Source organism: Balaenoptera borealis (assembly GCF_965194805.1).
Source record: "Balaenoptera borealis genome assembly, chromosome: X".
Lineage (NCBI taxonomy): Eukaryota > Metazoa > Chordata > Mammalia > Artiodactyla > Balaenopteridae > Balaenoptera > Balaenoptera borealis.
The window spans coordinates 32,338,433-32,355,950 of NC_138881.1; the positions used below are offsets into that span (position 1 = coordinate 32,338,433).

The window sequence follows — 17,518 nt, forward strand, 5'->3', positions numbered from 1 at the left end:
CACTATTGCAGAGGAAAAAGTAATGCCATCCCTTCCCACCTCATAAGTAAGTTCTACTCTCTGACTTTGGCCTACTACTAAATTAGCAGAAAATATTCCATTGCTTGATCTACAGTGTTTTGTATAATTTTAGCCTTTTTTGATGCTATTCTTCCTTAAGACCAAGGCTTTGAAATGCTCCCTCTGCCTTAACTTCAACAATAATCAATGAGCATTTAGGAAAATGGTAGCATGGATTGAGGTATGGGGATTAACAAAAGGGTAAATGAATTGTTTTCTTTTCTGTCTTTGGAACATGCAAGATACTGGTTTTGTAATCAAGTTGGGTTTGTCATCAAATTTCTAGGGTCAAGAACATTGATCAGGTAAAACAGAATTTTCCTGAGCCAGATTATTTTATTAAATTATTTTCTGATGTCTCTGAATTAATCATGACAATCATTAGCTTTATGAGCAAGTCAATCAAATTCTTAGGTCTGTAAATTATTTTTATTTGTCTTTACCATAAATAGGTCAGGTAACTCAATTTTTTTGGGTTTGAGACTTTCCTTTGAGGATAAGACAACTCTGATTTATTCAAAAAGGCACTTTCATTAGCTGTTCTCCAACAAAATAGGTAAAGAAAAGAAAAAGGAGACAAAGCCCAAATTGCTCTGCTTTTCTATTCACTATGAAAAAATAAAAATGACTGAAGTGCTAGTGATTGCAAGTACTGAACAAAATGAGGTTTGGAGATTATCTGAGCATTTTAATCAGGCATTCTACCCAGAGCTCCATTATCAAAGCGATGGCATCAGAGCGGTACATTGAGAAATAAGCATTCTTTGTTGTTCTTTCCACTCTTTGTATAGTCTCTCTTATAAATGCTAAAATATCCATCTGCTATGTCTAGCATAGCCTTCAGGTATCTATCAAATGCTCAAATGACATAAAAGTATTAAATGTTCTTTTTAAAAAAAGGGGATTACTGAAACCGATAGTCAGAATGCCTGTGAGTAGAAGTAAAGCACAGAATAATGACAAGATGTGGTAAATAACCTTATTAAGAATGTGGTGTAAAGAAAAGACAGTGTTTGGAGAAAAGGAATGGATATGGTTGGAAGAACATTACTTAGAAATAGTATATTTTTACAGCATCAAATTCAGACAAATCAGCTGGCAAGGTGAGAAAATACGGGATTTTTATAATCTCAGAAAAAAATCAGGCAAACAATATCTTAGAGCCTAGGTACTAATTGACAGCAAAATAATCATGAATACCAAGAGGAGCAATTTGGAGAAAATTGATGGGTTCTGGAAGCCATGGAACCTTTCAAGGGAGGCCCTTGCTTCAGGCTGTGATTGGCTAATTTTCAGGAGTGCAACAAGAGATTAAACAGCTGCCCATGTCTCCTTCTACCTTTATGGGAAAGAAACAAATGTGGGGACAGTTAGCTTAGAGAAGACAGTTTTTCAAGAAATCAGGTTCTAGAACCATTTTTGGAGAGACTACCTATGTAGTCCTAAGTTGAGACACCCTCCTTTGGGGTCTGAGGATTTGGGTTTTTATTATTATTATCAACTGTTTACTTCTCTACAGTATTTGCAAGTAAAAAGGAATTGTTTTTACCAAATTTTTAGAAAAGCAATGGTGAAAATATAAATGATTTTTCTTATTTTTAAAATTTCTAAAACAATATAAACGTAAAAATGATCTTGGAAATACATCTGTGGTCTTTGCATATCGTATTGTAGGTAGCCATAATTTTTAAGGATGTGTAAGATTGAATTAAGATAGAATATTGTTTTTGAGTCTTGTTTGTGCTGTTGATGTTGTCTTCCTGTTCCCTTATGACAGCGGTGCTGTGAGTAGCAGTGAACATGATGTTGCTGAGGGCTGTTCCCAGGCCCCAGATGCCTTAAAAACCTGTGAGTGCTGCAAATAAAAGCTTTTATTTGTTTGCATTTCTTATTTTTATATATAGAGCATAATATGAAATGAAATAGTCAATAAATCCGACTGTAGACAGAATGGTAAGCCCTGGGGATTGCTAGCCACGTGGGAGCCCGAGGTGTTGGTCCTCAGCCTTTTCTGCACCATGACCCTTTGGAAAACTCTGTCCACATCTTGCCTTTCACTGCTGGGTCTTAGTTTCCTCGCCTGTACAATGAATGTATTTCGATAAGGGACCTTTATGTTTCCTTTGGCTTATTCTGAACTGTTTAAACCTATTTAGGTGACAGGTCTCACCATGTTTAAAATGTTAAGCAGAAGACAGATTTACTTTGTTTTATGAAATAACTATAGATTTAGAAAATGTGGATAGAATGATGGATAGGAAAATGGATATGGGGATGTGCTGGTGATCTCTAGCTACAGAACAAACCACCCCAAATGTAGTGGTATTAAGTAACAAAAATGCCTTATATTATTATCTCTCACACTTCGGGGGTGACTGGCCTCAGCTAGGTGACTCTTGCTCAGGGTCTCTCAGGCAGTTGCAGTCAGATCGAGGGTGGGGCTGTTGTCTTGGACGCTTACATGTGGCCTCTCTATGTGGCCTTGGCTTCTTCACAGGATGGCAACTTGGTTCTAAAAGCAAGTGAACCAGGAAAGAGAGATGATTAGGAAGAAGTTGTATTACATTTTCTGATCTAGTGTCAGAAGTCATACTGCTTGATTTTGCTGCATTCTGGCATACTCTCCGTTAGGATCAGGTCACTAAAACTGGCCCACCGTATCTCCACATTCAACACAGTATTGAGGAGTTTGTGGATATGTTTTAAAAACTAACAAAAAGATAAAACTATAAACAGTCCTTTATTTCCAGTTTAAGTTGTCTGTTACACCCTGTAATTTGAATCATTGCATAGTCCACAAAAAAGCTGAAGATTCTGGAATGATCTCTTTGCTATTTATTTTTATATGTATATCCAGGCTAATTTTAAACACTAGTGAAGTTCCTTTTGTTTTTTAAGGAATCTTTAATAGAGGGTCATAATTACACCTTTTTATTATGTCAAGCTTGGGCTGGGGTCCCCCATACTTTCATTAACAAATGCATCATCTAATTTTGTGTGCTAATGCTTTGAACATTTTTAAAATTCATCCCCAAACTCTAATCACTAATTGAAACAGCTCCTTTATTTGAACAGCACTTACGAAATGATATGTAAACAAGCACTACTTCATGTTTTGGCAGCAATTAAGTCCAATTTCATCAAAGAGTTCTTCTGCTCTACACATACTCTTCACTTGGGAGCGGAAGGGACTTCAAGCCTGGAGCTCTTCTTTCTCCCCTTTGGCATGCACACCCGCTACTGTGTCATCATCTTCAGCAACAAAAAGGTGAGAATGGAACTGTGGTGTGTGCTTTCATCAAGGGCTGGCACTTTAATAGAATAACCAATGCAGGCAACTTGAAGGCAGCTGAAGACTATAGGAATGTAGATAACAATGTCAGCCCTCTAGTTGCTAAACAAAGAGCTTATCCTCAAGAATAAGCAAAGAGTTACACTAGTTGTAAATTTTATTGGGTTGGCCAAAAAGTTCCTTCGGTTTTAAAGTAAAAATATAAGGCACATTTTTCATTTTCACCAAGAACTTTATTGAACAAGGTATTCACCGTTTTGTTCCACTACCTTCTGCCATTTTTCAGGCAACTTCATAATTCCATCTTCCCCAAACTTTTTATCTTTTTGAGCAAAGAACTGTTCCAGGTGCCTTTTACAGTCTTCCAGCGAACTGAAATTTTTTTCCATTAAGAGAATTTTGTAAAGACCGAAATAAATGGAAATCCGAAGGTGCAATGTCTGGTGAATACGGCAGATGAATCAGAACTTCCCAGCCATGCTGTAACAGTTTTTTGCCTGGTCATCAAAGAAACATGTAGTCTTGTTGGAAGACTATCCATTCTATAGACTTCCATTCTATCCTGATGGAAGATTATGCGTTTTCTGTTGACTAATTCTGGATGCGTTTCATCGAGTGCTGCTTTCAGTTGGTCTGACTGGGAGCAGTACTTGTTGGAATTAATTGTTTGGTTTTCCGGAAGAAGCTCATCATAGAGGACTCCCTTCCAATCCCACCATGTACACAACATCACCTTCTTTGGATGAAGACCGGCCTTTGGTGTGGTTGGTGGTGGTTCATTTCGCTTGTCCCATGATCTCTTCCATTCCACATTGTTGTACAGTATCCACTTTTCATCACCTGTCACAATTTGTTTTAAAAATGGAACATTTTCGTTACGTTTAAGTAGAGAATCGCATGCGGAAATATGGTCAAGAAAGTTTTTTTCACTTAACTTACATGGAACCCAAACATCAAAGCAATTAACATAACCAAGCTGGTGCAAATGATTTTCAACAATTGATTTGGATATTTTGAGTATTTCAGCTATCTCCCGTGTGGTGTAACGTTGATTGTTTTCAATTAATGTCTTGATTTGATCACCATCAACTTCAACTGCTCTGCGCAACCTTGGAGCATCGTCCAGCCAGTAATCTCCAGCACGAAACTTCGCAGACCACTTTTGACACGTTCAATCAGTCACAGCACCTTCTCCATACACTGCACAAATCTTTTTTTTGCGTTCCAGTTGCGTTTTTACCTTTCTTGAAATAATAAACTATAATACGCCAAAAACGTTGCTTTTTTTCTTCCATCTTCAATATCAAATTGGCTACACAAAAATTCACCAATTTTGATAAGTTATTTTTTAAATGCACGCTGATATGACAGCTGTCACAATACAATCTAACAGAATTGTTTCTAATGAAGTTAAAGACAACTAAGCACTACTAGAGACATCTTATGGAAAAAACCAAATGAACTTTTTGGCCTGCCCAATATAATGGTTGGATAAGGAAGTCCCATGGGAGCAGAGTGGAGGCAAGCCTGACCTGCTGGGCCCTATCTGTATCAGTTATGTATGGCTGCGTAACAAGTTACTAAACATGGGGCTTAAAACAATCCGTATTTATTATGTCACATTTTTCACAGATCAGAGATCCAGACATGACCTAGATAGGTCCTCTGTTTTAGGTCTATCAAGTCTTCAATCAAGGGATTGGCCAGTGCTGGGTTCTCCTCAGAGGCTCAATTTAGGAAGGAGCTGCTTCTAAGCTCTCTCAAGTTGTTGACAGAATTAATTTTCTGGCTCTGGGATCCATGCATCTTGCTTCTCTAAAGCCAGGGAAGGAGAGAGACAGAGAGAGGAGAGGAGGCAGGGGAGGAAGGAGAGAGAGAGAGACAAAGACAGAGAGAGAGAGAGAAAGAAAGAAGACAGGCTTAGAGGAAACGTTTTACGGCATTATTTTTTTATTTTTTTTTTTTGTTTCACACACACACACTGTATTTTATTTTTACAAGAGATAAATAGACTGACACCAAGCATTGTACATGGATGACCACAACAAAAGTAACAATGATTGCAATTACCAAACATGAAACACACTCATACTATGTCATAATATTGACTTTCAGTCCAGTAATCCTCCACTGTAACAGCTCCTTTACTTTGCAGTGAAAATTGATTTGTATATTCTTTGCCTCTGAGTCCTTGTGGGATTTTTTTTTTTTTTTTAAATTCAGACAGAAAGTCACAAAAATTATACTCATCCTCATCAGTTCACTCAGTCCCATGTAATTAATTTTTTTTTTCATCTTGATCTTTTGTTAGCACTTTTATGAGTTCATCAGTTTTTCATTAGAGTTCTGAAAATGCTTATTCATTCAGTTCAGCAGTACAGTCAGTTACCAGAAACCTGTACTTGTCAGAGTCTTTTCCATGAATTTCTTGAAGATGAAACCCTTTTATAGGAACATATTTGCAAAATCATCAGAGTACACCCAGAACTGTCTGTAAATGACAAAAGACTTAAAAATGACCACGGTTAAAGATTTGATGAAAGTTCATAATAATGCAGTTGACAAGAAAATTAGTTATTTCTGAGATATACATTTTAAAGTAATAACTAGGATTATTACTTATAACATTATACCAGAACATATAAGATTTTTAGAAATTTCATGTAATTTCTGAAACATTTATATTAACATATTTCCATACATATTTCCATACCAATACAAATATAAGATTTTTAGAAATTTCATGTAATGTCTGAAACATTTATATTAACATATTTCCATACAAATAACCCAATGAAAGTTTAGTATTAGTTGTTTTGTTTGTATTTTTTATACTGCAGGTTCTTATTAGGCATCAATTTTATACACATCAGTGTATACATGTCAATCCCAATCGCCCAATTCAGCACACCACCATCCCCACCTCACCGCAGTTTTCCCCCCTTGGTGTCCATATGTCCATTCTCTACATCTGTGTCTCAACTTCTGCCCTGCAAACTGGCTCATCTGTACCATTTTTCTAGGTTCCACATACATGCATTAATATACGATATTTGTTTTTCTCTTTCTGACTTACTTCACTCTGTATGACAGTCTCTAGATCCATCCACATCTCAACAAATGACTCAATTTCGTTCCTTTTTATGGCTGAGTAATATTCCATTGTATATATGTACCACATCTTCTTTATCCATTCGTCTGTTGATGGGCATTTAGGTTGCTTCCATGACCTGGCTATTGTAAATAGTGCTGCAATGAACATTCGGGTGCATGTGTCTTTTTGAATTACGGTTTTCTCTGGGTATATGCCCAGTAGTGGGATTGCTGGGTCATATGGTAATTCTATTTTTAGTTTTTTAAGGAACCTCCATATTGTTCTCCATAGTGGCTGTATCAATTTACATTCCCACCAACAGTGCAAGAGGGTTCCCTTTTCTCCACACCCTCTCCAGCATTTGTTGTTTATAGATTTTCTGATGATGCCCATTCTAACAGGAGTGAGGTGATACCTCATTGTAGTTTTGATTTGCATTTCTCTAATAATTAGTGATGTTGAGCATCTTTTCATGTGCTTCGTGGCCGTCTGTATGTCTTCTTTGGAGAAATGTCTATTTAGGTCTTCTGCCCATTTTTGGATTGAGGTGTTTGTTTCTTTGATATTGAGCTGAATGAGCTGTTTATATATTTTGGAGATTAATCCTTTGTCCGTTGATTCATTTGCAAATATTTTCTCCCATTCTGAGGGTTGTCTTTTTGTCTTGTTTATGGTTTCCTTTGCTGTGCAAAAGCTTTGAAGTTTCATTAGGTCCCATTGCCTTCCAGAAAGACACTGCCATGTGTTGATTTGAGGAAGGAATTTATAACCCCCAGGAGATAGTCCCAAATGTATAAGTTATGTATCAGTTATGTACTATATTGAATGCATATTCAATGAAATAATGGTAACTGGAAAGAGGTATTATATTGACCTGTTTTCTATAGGATTATTTACACCTGAAAAATAGTATAGCTTCTTAAACATGTAAAAAATAGTTTAATTTTACACTGAAAATGACCATTTAGGAAGAAAAAATGCTATTTTATAGTAATGCTAAATCTTGTTCTTCATTTCTTTTAAAAAAGTTTAGCGTTTAACTGAATTCATCTATATCAAAATTTGTGAAAAATAATAACTATAGTGTGACCAATAGTTAAAATGTTTCACAATCCCTTTTTTTAATATCAATTTATTATATAGCCCTAGAAAAATGCTAGGGTTAATTCTCAATAGCATGGTAAGGAGTTTGATTTTATTCTTCAGATTTTTTTTTTTTTTTTGCCCACGCCTCACGGCTTGCGGGATCTTAGTTCCCCAACCAGAGATTGAACCCAGGCCCTCAGCAGTGAAAGCACCAAGTCCTAACTACTGGACCTCCAGGGAACTCCCATTATTCTTTTAATTAGACTATTTGAATATTAATATTTACTTCCGTAAATTTTATCTAAATTAATCAAAATATAATTACATTTAACGTGGTATCTCAGTTTATTAAAAGTCTTTTGATTACATATATTTTGTTCTTATCAGAAAAAATATTAAGAAAAACAATGATCATGAAATTATATTGCTATCAATTGAGAAATAATGCCCCTAATCTAAAGTATTGCATTGAATTACAATTACTTAAGTGGGGAAACACATCTATTAATTTACACGTTCAATTTTATTGCTAATTATATTGAAAAATGCAATTACACGCTTAAATAGATAATCAAACATCCAAGTCCACCTAGTTAGCTCCTTTTCTTATTGAATGTGTGATAACTGCCTTGCCATTAAGAACCACCTGTTGAAAACTGTAAAGTAATTAGGCCCCAATTTGATAGCTGTCCATGTGTGAAACAGAAACATTTCTACTAAAACTGCTATCAAGTGTCAGCCATTTGTTTCATTTTGGCTGTTCCTTTTGAACTTTCAAATAAAACGAAATGACTTATGTAATAGCTGTTTGAAAGTAGAAACAGTTTTACAGAACTTCCATCAGTGTTCGTAGAAATTCCTCAATTAGGGGAAAATCTACAGAAGCCCTAAAAATTCATGCTCTTAAATGTAGAAATCCAAAGAGATTTCTGCTCATGCGTAGACAGGGGCAGATTGAATGGAGGAACCTGGAGCAGAATCATGACCCAGTCCCTGAGGAAATGCACTTTCTGAGAGAAGGGGTTGACAGACCCCCACACAGAGCACACAAACACTGCACAGCACAAAGCCATGTACTGACACAACCCTGGGACTCTGTCTTCACAGTGGTGCCCATGAGAACATCTGCTCTGTATAGTCCTGGGTTCCAAAGTCAGAAACCACCCACATTGCTGGGATCATCCTTATGAGAGAGGCAGGGGCATCAGGCAGGGATCCTTGACATGGGGCCTGGGTTAAGAGTGGACTCCATCTGTAGCTACTTACTGTGGCCTGACCAGCCCTTTTCCACCAACACATGAGCCTTTTTATTGAACCACACCAGACTCCTTCTCCCCCCCTGTAGTTTTATCTTCTAGTCCTACATTGTCCTTTTTCTGTCTACAGAATTTGGTCAAAACAAATAGAAACCAAAGTCCATATCTTGCTGACTTGAGGAAGTGGGAGTCAGAATCCCTGAGCAACTTATGCAATGCAGATTGGTCCTGTTCCACACCAAAGAGAGCTCCAGCCTTGCCAGGTCAAATCAAGAGTTGAGAGGGCAAGGGTGCCCACTGCCTGGTAGAAGACCCCGCAAGGTCTTCTTGTTGATTTATGGTTTACAACAATTTAGTCTAAGGCCGTGCCATACCAGTTGTTAAATATATTGTATGTCACTCTGTCCGTCTCCCTTAGATTTGCGTAAATAAGTGGAACCCCTCGCATGACTTTTTGCACCGTCACTTGTCTCATTCTCCCTCAGTCTCTCTGTCTCTGCTGATGCAGAGATTAAGCTGGCAGTCTCTGTTATGTATATTTGTAACTATTCTGCAATCAGTGTGCAAGGTTTTCAATCATAATTTAAGGTGCAGACTTAAATAATACTGATTTTTGCGTAATTTTACAGACTGTCAAGGTAAAAACCTTAAATTATATTATGCTAAAGTGTTTGTATAATTTAACATTTAGGCAAACTAACTTCAGTGTTATGAAAGTTATTTTTATAGCTGGAGGGACCGAGTATTATTTGCGGGTGGTTTCTTTTATTTTCCATGATTTTTAACAGCAAACCACATTTCATTCGCCCTTTGATTTTTCTTTCGATTTGTTACAACTGCATTTTTTTTTTCTATTGGTAACTACACTCCTTCCCACAGACCATACCCCTGATTTGTTCCCTGGGAAACATAGAGAAGATGAAATCCCGTCTGGCTCATAAACACTTTGAAACATTTATTAACCACAGGATGCCTGCTGGCAATATGGGGGCAGGTTAGGTGAACTTTGAAGTTTTCACCAATGTGGTAAATGTTCTCAAAGATATGCATAGCTTGAGCCCCTCCACACTGCAAGGCCTTCTCCTGCTTCACCTACCTTCCTTGCCTCTGTTACTGTGAAACCACCAGCATACAATAAGCACTGCAGCCTTTTTCAAGAAAAATATGAGAAGAAAATCTGAAAATGAGAATTTTGTACCCAATGGTAGTTATTTATTTTCGGGGGTCTCCTCTGGGCTCCTTATCAATGATACAACCAATTAGTCTGTAAAGATTCCGCATACCTCTGGGGTACCAGTATGTTAGCTCCAGGAGACTGCACTTCAAATGACATGTAAAATATGAGGAAACAGTAATTCCTATTTTCCCAAATCCATGTTAACTTTATGGACCCTCTCATCCTTTTGTTCTTATTGAGATATAATTGACAGATAACATTGTGTAATTTTGAGGTGTACACCATGTTGGTTTGATACATTTCTATATGGCAATATGATTACCACAGTCACGTTAGCTAATGCCTTTATCACATCACACAATTATTGTTTCTTTTTTGTGTTGAGAACAATTAAGATCTAGGATCTTAGCAACTTTGAAGTTTATAAAATACTATTTTTGACTATAATTACTGTGCTATGCATTAGATCTCCCGAACTTATTTATCTGATAGTTGCAAGTTTGGAACCCTCTCCTTCTTGAAGGAAACTGTAGAATATGGAGTATGGCTTCTTGTAAGTTTTAAAATTTGACACCCTCAAGCTATATTCTCAGTAATTTCGTTTTATCATTCAGTTCACTCCTCCCAACACAGTTTAATTCACCAACTGTATAAAGCCAAATTTCTAGGTATGGAGAGAGTGAACACACAGAAAAGGCAGGAACACTGAACTCAAGAGGGACTTATATTCCAGTGGAGAAAACAAACCTGCACAAGGCTGGCCCAGCTCACACAGAAACTTTGTGTTAATTTGAAGTAGGTGCTCCCTCCAGGTTTACAAAAAATGCTTGCTGAACTTATGGCACATTCATAAGAATTAGAAAAATACATTCCTTCCTTCGATGGATGCAACCTTATGCTGGGACGACCTTGCCCTCAACAAAATGCCCCTTGAAAGATATACTCTTTTCTTGTGTGCGTGGTGTCCTGGAACATGTCCACTCATTTCTATAACATAGATTGTGACCATTTCTAGAATAGAGGGAAGAATGCATAACAGAGGCAGGGATAATTGATTAATAGAGGTGTTTGGGTAAGAAGGATGAGTAGAAATTTGCCAATAAACAGAGTTTGGGGAGAGAAGTGTGCTCAGGAGAAGATTCTAAGAACTAAGCGTGACATTTCATGAATACTTGAATTGCCAATTCTGAGAATGGAATGTTGGAAATGACAGAAAATGGGTTGGATGGGTAAGTCAGACTGATAATGAGGAGGGCAGTGAATTTTAAGTTGAATAACTTAATTTATTATTATTGAAAGCGGGAACCCAGTAGAAGGTATTGAGCATAGGCGTGATCTGATTTCATTTTGTTTTAGAAAGCATCTCTGGAGCCAAAACAGAGAGTAGATTAAGAGTTGGAGACAGAAACTGGAGACTGAGAGACTGGCTAGGAGACTCTTGCAGTCTATTACACTACTCCACACACCTCCATTTTCTACTGCCCTCTGCTTTTCACTTACTAGCCGTCAAATAGAAGGATGTGAGAAGCAGTGGGGAAAGAAGAGGTGATGATGTCGGATTTGGGGAAAAGAAGGGGACAAGAGAGAACTGTGAAGAATATTGTTATAAAGATCAGTCTTAATGGCAGTTTCAGTGATGTTCACACTTGAAGGGAAAGCAAATTTTCATTTATCAATACTTGCAGAGCAAATTGGTGGCAAAAAATTTGAATAGAAACTTCTGAAAAATATGGTGATAAAGGCAAAGAGAGATTGTTAATCTCATTGCCACAGTAGCTTCTAGAGTCTAGGCCCAGCTTCCTGTTTATTTCAGAGATGTTTTCCTACAACATACCATGTGTTTTTATTAAACAATCAGTTCGTATTTTATGCCATTTAAATATATGTTGCCTTCTCAAAATGTCTGTGGAATAATCTCTCAGGCATGCAATTAACAATGTGTTAAAACTGTGTTAAAAAAGTTGAAATTTTTAGTGCAGGCATATAAATCTTTTCATATGCCTTCTTCTCACCCTCACTGAATCTCCTAGCTCAATCATTCTATGAAAAGTAGTATTTTAAAAGAACAGCAATTATTCTTACTGATCAGTTTCATTTTATAATTATTACAAAGTCAAGTAAATAGTCACGTACAGTGATTAATGATCTCTCTCTAGTGTATGAAATTTAACATTTTAGAATTTTAGCTTAGGTCTCACTTGCCTGTTTAGTCATCAAAGTAATATAATATTGTTCAGCCAATTCAAATACACAAATTATAAAACCTAGCAAGATCTAGTTCCAATATAAGAGAATAAGTAAAATTTAAGACCTGTGAAACAACATGGGGACTTGATTTTCTGTCTAGAACTGCTTTTTTTTTTTTTTTTTTTAAGATTGAGGCTATTTGTATCTGGAGGGCATCCATAACTTGGCCAAGGTTACCCAGCTAATTAGTGGCAGAGCTGGGATTAAAACTTTCCTGCCAATTTAGTGTTTGTGTTCTTCCTTTCTGGGTCATTAACAGCTGGTCTTCTTGTAAAGTTGCATGAACTGTATTGTTTGAGGACTGCATTTAACTAGATACATAGGAAGAACAAAATATCTTTTGTGAGGGTTTCTTACAGTTGACAGTGGGTATTGGCATCTTTCTGGAAAATATAAATTCAAGTAAACATGCCGACTGGAAAATATAAAATTAAGAGCAGAAAGGAAATTTAATAGGTGACTATTAGAATAGCTCACATTGACAACTACCTATTATGCGTCAGATAATAGGTACTGATGCATACTGTCAGTATCCTTGTCACTGCCTCTACACTTGAAATGAAAAGTACATCTCCACTTTAAAAGAGTTCTTTATTGCATTTGTATTCTTCCCTGGTCTGATTTTATTTCAAGAAAAGTGGAGGGAAATAATTAAATGATACTACAAATGATTTCCCTAAATAATTTGCTGGAACAGGCATTATTTTCAATTAAATTGTTTCTTTTTAATAAAAAAGAACTTTGAAAGTGAACAAGTTAGACAAAATACTTTTTTGAGAAATGATAACATATTGTCTGTTTAAGATGTAGAGTTGAATTGAATGGAGTCTTAGTAACTGATATTTCAAGTGGCTAATCAATGGCCAGGAAGCTGTTTATAATTTATATTTTAGAAAAATATTCTGGAAAATAACAGTTTACTCCTTTTGTATTAAACCCTGTGAGTTGGTATTCATTTTCATGGCGTAGACAAGCTATATAGATCTGGTTTCATTCAGGTACACATTAAAAAAATGCAATTATTATAACTCTATACTCACCAAGTCTAATTTCTTATGAAGACTATGTCGACACAAATCATCAATTAACAATCTATAGTAGGAATAGAAAAGAGTTTTATTTGAGCTAAACTGAGGACTGTAGCCTGGGACACAGATTCAAGAGGCACTTGAATTGTGTTCTCCCAGACTACAAAATGTGGGAGGCTAATATAGGCAAAAATCAAAAAGTTACATAAGCTGTTTGTCAAGAATTAGGATTGGAGCTGGCAAGAAGTAAGGATCTTGTTAAGCAAGGATTGGTTTGGAGTCTGAAGTGTTTTCACAGTTACAAGAGGAGACCTTGAGACCATAATGTTGCAGCTGGCAGCTGCTAGCAGGTATTGTTTTGAGAATGGCTTGTGGTGTCCTTAAGTTTGAAACAGTTCAGAAAGGTCGAGTTCTCAGTGATGCAGCAATGTGTCTGAAACTACATCCGCAATAGCCACCCGCATCCATTTTGAATGCCTGAACCACAATTACTCCAATGATTTTTATTCTTTTCTTTAATGGTTAAGGCAGATGTAAAATTCATGTTTCACAGGCCATAAGACAGGCTATTCTAGTTAGCATAAAGTTTGAGCCAAATCATATATAAGCCAGAATGATTTCCCCATACCTCAACATGTGAAAATTTCTTCTATCAACTACACCTTGGGTAAAACAACTGATTTTTAGATAAAAATAAACATGAGAAAAAAATTAAAAGTAAAATTTTAACATATTGTTTTCTCCAGTCTCTGGTGAACTGATACATTTGCACTCCAATTATCATTGAAAAAAAATTTTTTGGCCGCACTGTGCAGCTTGCGGGATCTGAAAATTTTATAACGTTAGTATCGATCACTGGGTTGTATGTAGTAAAACACACACATACACAGTAAACACATTTCAGATTGCTAGCTTGCATTTATGTTTGAAAAGTACATGGCTGCTTAGTAAAAATTACTATATGAAAATTATATATAATATACTATTTATTACCAGGAGTGCACAGATTTAAATGCTAAGCAATTTAAAACATTCAAAGTTTTCCATATTCCATTTTTCAGCAGGAACTAAAGATAATTGTGGATTGTAATTAATAAAATTGTATTGAACATTATCATGAAAGTACAAGACAAAATTAATTTTATTATAAACAAATCTAATTTGGGGAGGGATAATGAAGCTGTAAATAAATTGTCCTCACAATCAGAAATTGTTCATTCTTATATTGTTTCCAGATTTTTACTTCACTTGTTATCAAAGATATTTACAATATTTTGGTATATTTTTATTATGTAATCAGTTTACTTTTATATCATTTATGTGTGTATTGCTTGTTCAAAGATATCTTTGGAATAGTCTCTCAAACATACAGTTGAGATTATTTTAAGACTGTGGAACAGTTCAAACTAGTTACAATCCCAGCTTCGAAGTTAGGTTTCCTTTTGCTTGCCTGGTAGTTAGTTGCATGCCTGTCACAAGCCCATTCTGGTACAAGATTATCCATTGTGTGGCTTAAACCTAAATTTGTCAGTCCATGTTTTCACTCATCCTCTCAAGTCTTGGCTCCACCCTAGATCTTGTTTTTGGTTTTTTCTTAAGTTAATTTTTATTTTAAACCCTCAGGTGATTTACATGCATGTGAAATTTGGGAAGCCTGCTCTCACTCCACTTAAATGGATCTCTTAAGTGCCGGTACGTGCCAGGCAAAGGGTTAGAGATTATTCTAAAGATGTCTTTGAACAAGCAACGTATATGTAAATGATATAAAAGTAGACTAATCACATAATAAAAATATACCAAAAAATTATAATATCTTAGATGACAAGTGAAATGGCAACAATTGTTGCATTACCTCCTGTAGTCTCACCACATCTTTACTATCTTTCTACTTCTTAAAATATCAGCATTAAAAAAAAGGCTTTCAGACAGAGAAAGACAAATACTGTATGATATCACTTATATGTGGAATCTAAAAAATACAACAAATGAATGAATATAACAAAAAGAAACAGACTCACAGATACAAAGAGCAAACTAGTGGTTACCAGTGGGAAGAGGGAAGGGGAAGGGGCAATATAGGGGTAGGCGATTAAGAGGCACAAACTACTATGTATAAAATAAATAAGCTGCAAGGATATATTGTACTACACAAGGAATAGAGCCAGTATTTTATAATAATTATAAATGGAGTATAACCTTTAAAAATTGTGAATCACTGTGTTGTACACCTGAAACTTATATTAATATTGTAAATCAAATATACCTCAACTTAAAAAAAGAAAAAGAAACAAAGAAAAGACTGTATTATGGAAAATATAAAATACACAGAATTGTAGAAATAAAACTGTAGTAAATCACCCCCTGTATCCTTTGCTCAGTTTCAGCAGTGCATTGCCAAGCAAGTTTCATGAAGCAAATCCCAGTCATCACAACATTTTATCCACAGATAATTCAGGAAGTGTCTCTACAACAAAAAGACTCTGGGTTTGTTTTTTGTTTTGTTTTGTTTTTTTGACATAACTGTGATACCATTACTACTAAAAATATCGTAATTTTTTTTAATAGCATCAAAAATCAAGGCATTCTTCGTATTTCCCTGATTGTCTCATTATTGTTTTTATGTTTGTTTGTTTGTTTTTATCATTTCATTTTAAGTTTCTTTGTTTGAAATACAGGGGAGGAAAAATTATCTTCCCTCTACTCCTCTGAGTTCTTCTTGACTAAGACCCCTGTAATAAAAGACAGATTAACAAGAGAAAAACGGAAGTGTATTAACATGGATACCTCATATATATATGGGAGATACCCAAGGAAAAAGGAGTTAATTCCTTGAGGTGGCTTAGAATTCAGGCTTAAATACCATCTTAATAAGGAAAGGGGAGGGGGGGATGTCAGCCACTTAGAGGAGAGTAAATGATTTTTAGGAAACATGAATAGGCCCTTAGAAGAGTAGATAAAAGATATGATAGTTTGTGACAACGTTTGGTTGTGGTGTCAACTTCTAGTCTCTTCTTGTGACAAGGGTCAATCTTCCCTAGTTGATGAAACTCTCAGGGAGGGGATTTATGACAATCGAGTTCCTTTTGGAGGATCTGTCTTAGGCAGATAAGGGAAGTTCAGAGAAAGCTCTCCCTGTTTTTCAGGTGCCTACAGCTCAAAAGAATCAATATACCAAAGCAGCATATTTTGTTGTGGCACATCCTGAACTCCTACAGTCATGTTTTGGGATAGCATAGTCTGCTACACTGAAGAATCAAGATCTAGATGATATTTATCCATTGTGATTGTATGATATGTCTTTTGAGACTTTCTCCCTCTCCTTTTTCATTTAATCTCTGGGTTCCTAACATAAAAGTGTTGTTCATCCCATTTTATAGAGGAAGAAACTGGAACTCAGAGATTCAGTAAACTTGCCTGAGGCTTATTAGTAGGTAGTAAGTGCCAGTGCCAGAATTAAAACCAGGCTTGTCCACCTCTGTTGGTCTTTCCCTATATCATGTTGTTGCCCTTGCATTGTTCCCACTTTTATTTTCATGCTCTCTGTTTAGTCTTTTGTACTTCTTGCCTAATCACTTATTCTAAAGGATCTTCAGACCATCACATGCACATTTTGAAACCCCCCACTTTAAAATATAGACTCTTAGGGACTCAGACACCCTGCAAAAATGATGTCACTCCCTTCCAACAATAAATCACACAATGAAGGAAAAAATTTTCTCATTTGCTTGAATTCATTTGTTTTAAGCTAACAGTCTTCCAAGGATATTTGTACCTATAACGATCAACTGCTGTCAGTGCCGCCCTGAGACCTTCTCAATCCATCTCTGTTCTGGTTGCATGCAAAGTTTCCTTCATACTATATTAGGGCTGTATTTAATCCTTCCCTTTCTCCACCCATTTAGGGCCTATGTTGCTTAGTAATGCACGATACATGTTTCTATAGTACAAAGATTTTTCTCATAGGTGAAAGATTTATCCTAATTTTTTTCTGAGCTTTTAAAATTTAATATTATTATGTGGTTGTGTTTTAGATTGGAGAATTAATATATGTTTTGGAAGGAATAGGTATGATCCCCTTGCCTTCCAGATTCTTTCTGATGGATTCTTCAACTCCGCTTGACCACAGCAGTTCTCCAGAAGAAGGTAGAGTATCCGTGCATTTTATTTCATTTCTAATGTTGAAGGATGGTACCATTCCTCATATAGTCACCTAAGCACCCTCACAGCACATTTTTCCAATATATAATTACATTTCTGAAGGCTCCCTTTTAACTTTAT

General features: G+C 36.0%; 1 protein-coding gene across 1 annotated transcript in view; it reads left to right on the plus strand.

Moving 5' to 3' along the window:
- The window catches only part of CFAP47 (cilia and flagella associated protein 47), a 431,032-nt gene that overhangs the window by 197,874 nt on the left and 215,640 nt on the right, over nucleotides 1-17,518 (plus strand). The window contains 3 exon segments of the mRNA XM_082377789.1: nucleotides 1,838-1,908; nucleotides 3,183-3,328; nucleotides 17,272-17,383. Of these exon segments, the coding sequence (XP_082233915.1) occupies nucleotides 1,838-1,908; nucleotides 3,183-3,328; nucleotides 17,272-17,383 (329 nt within the window).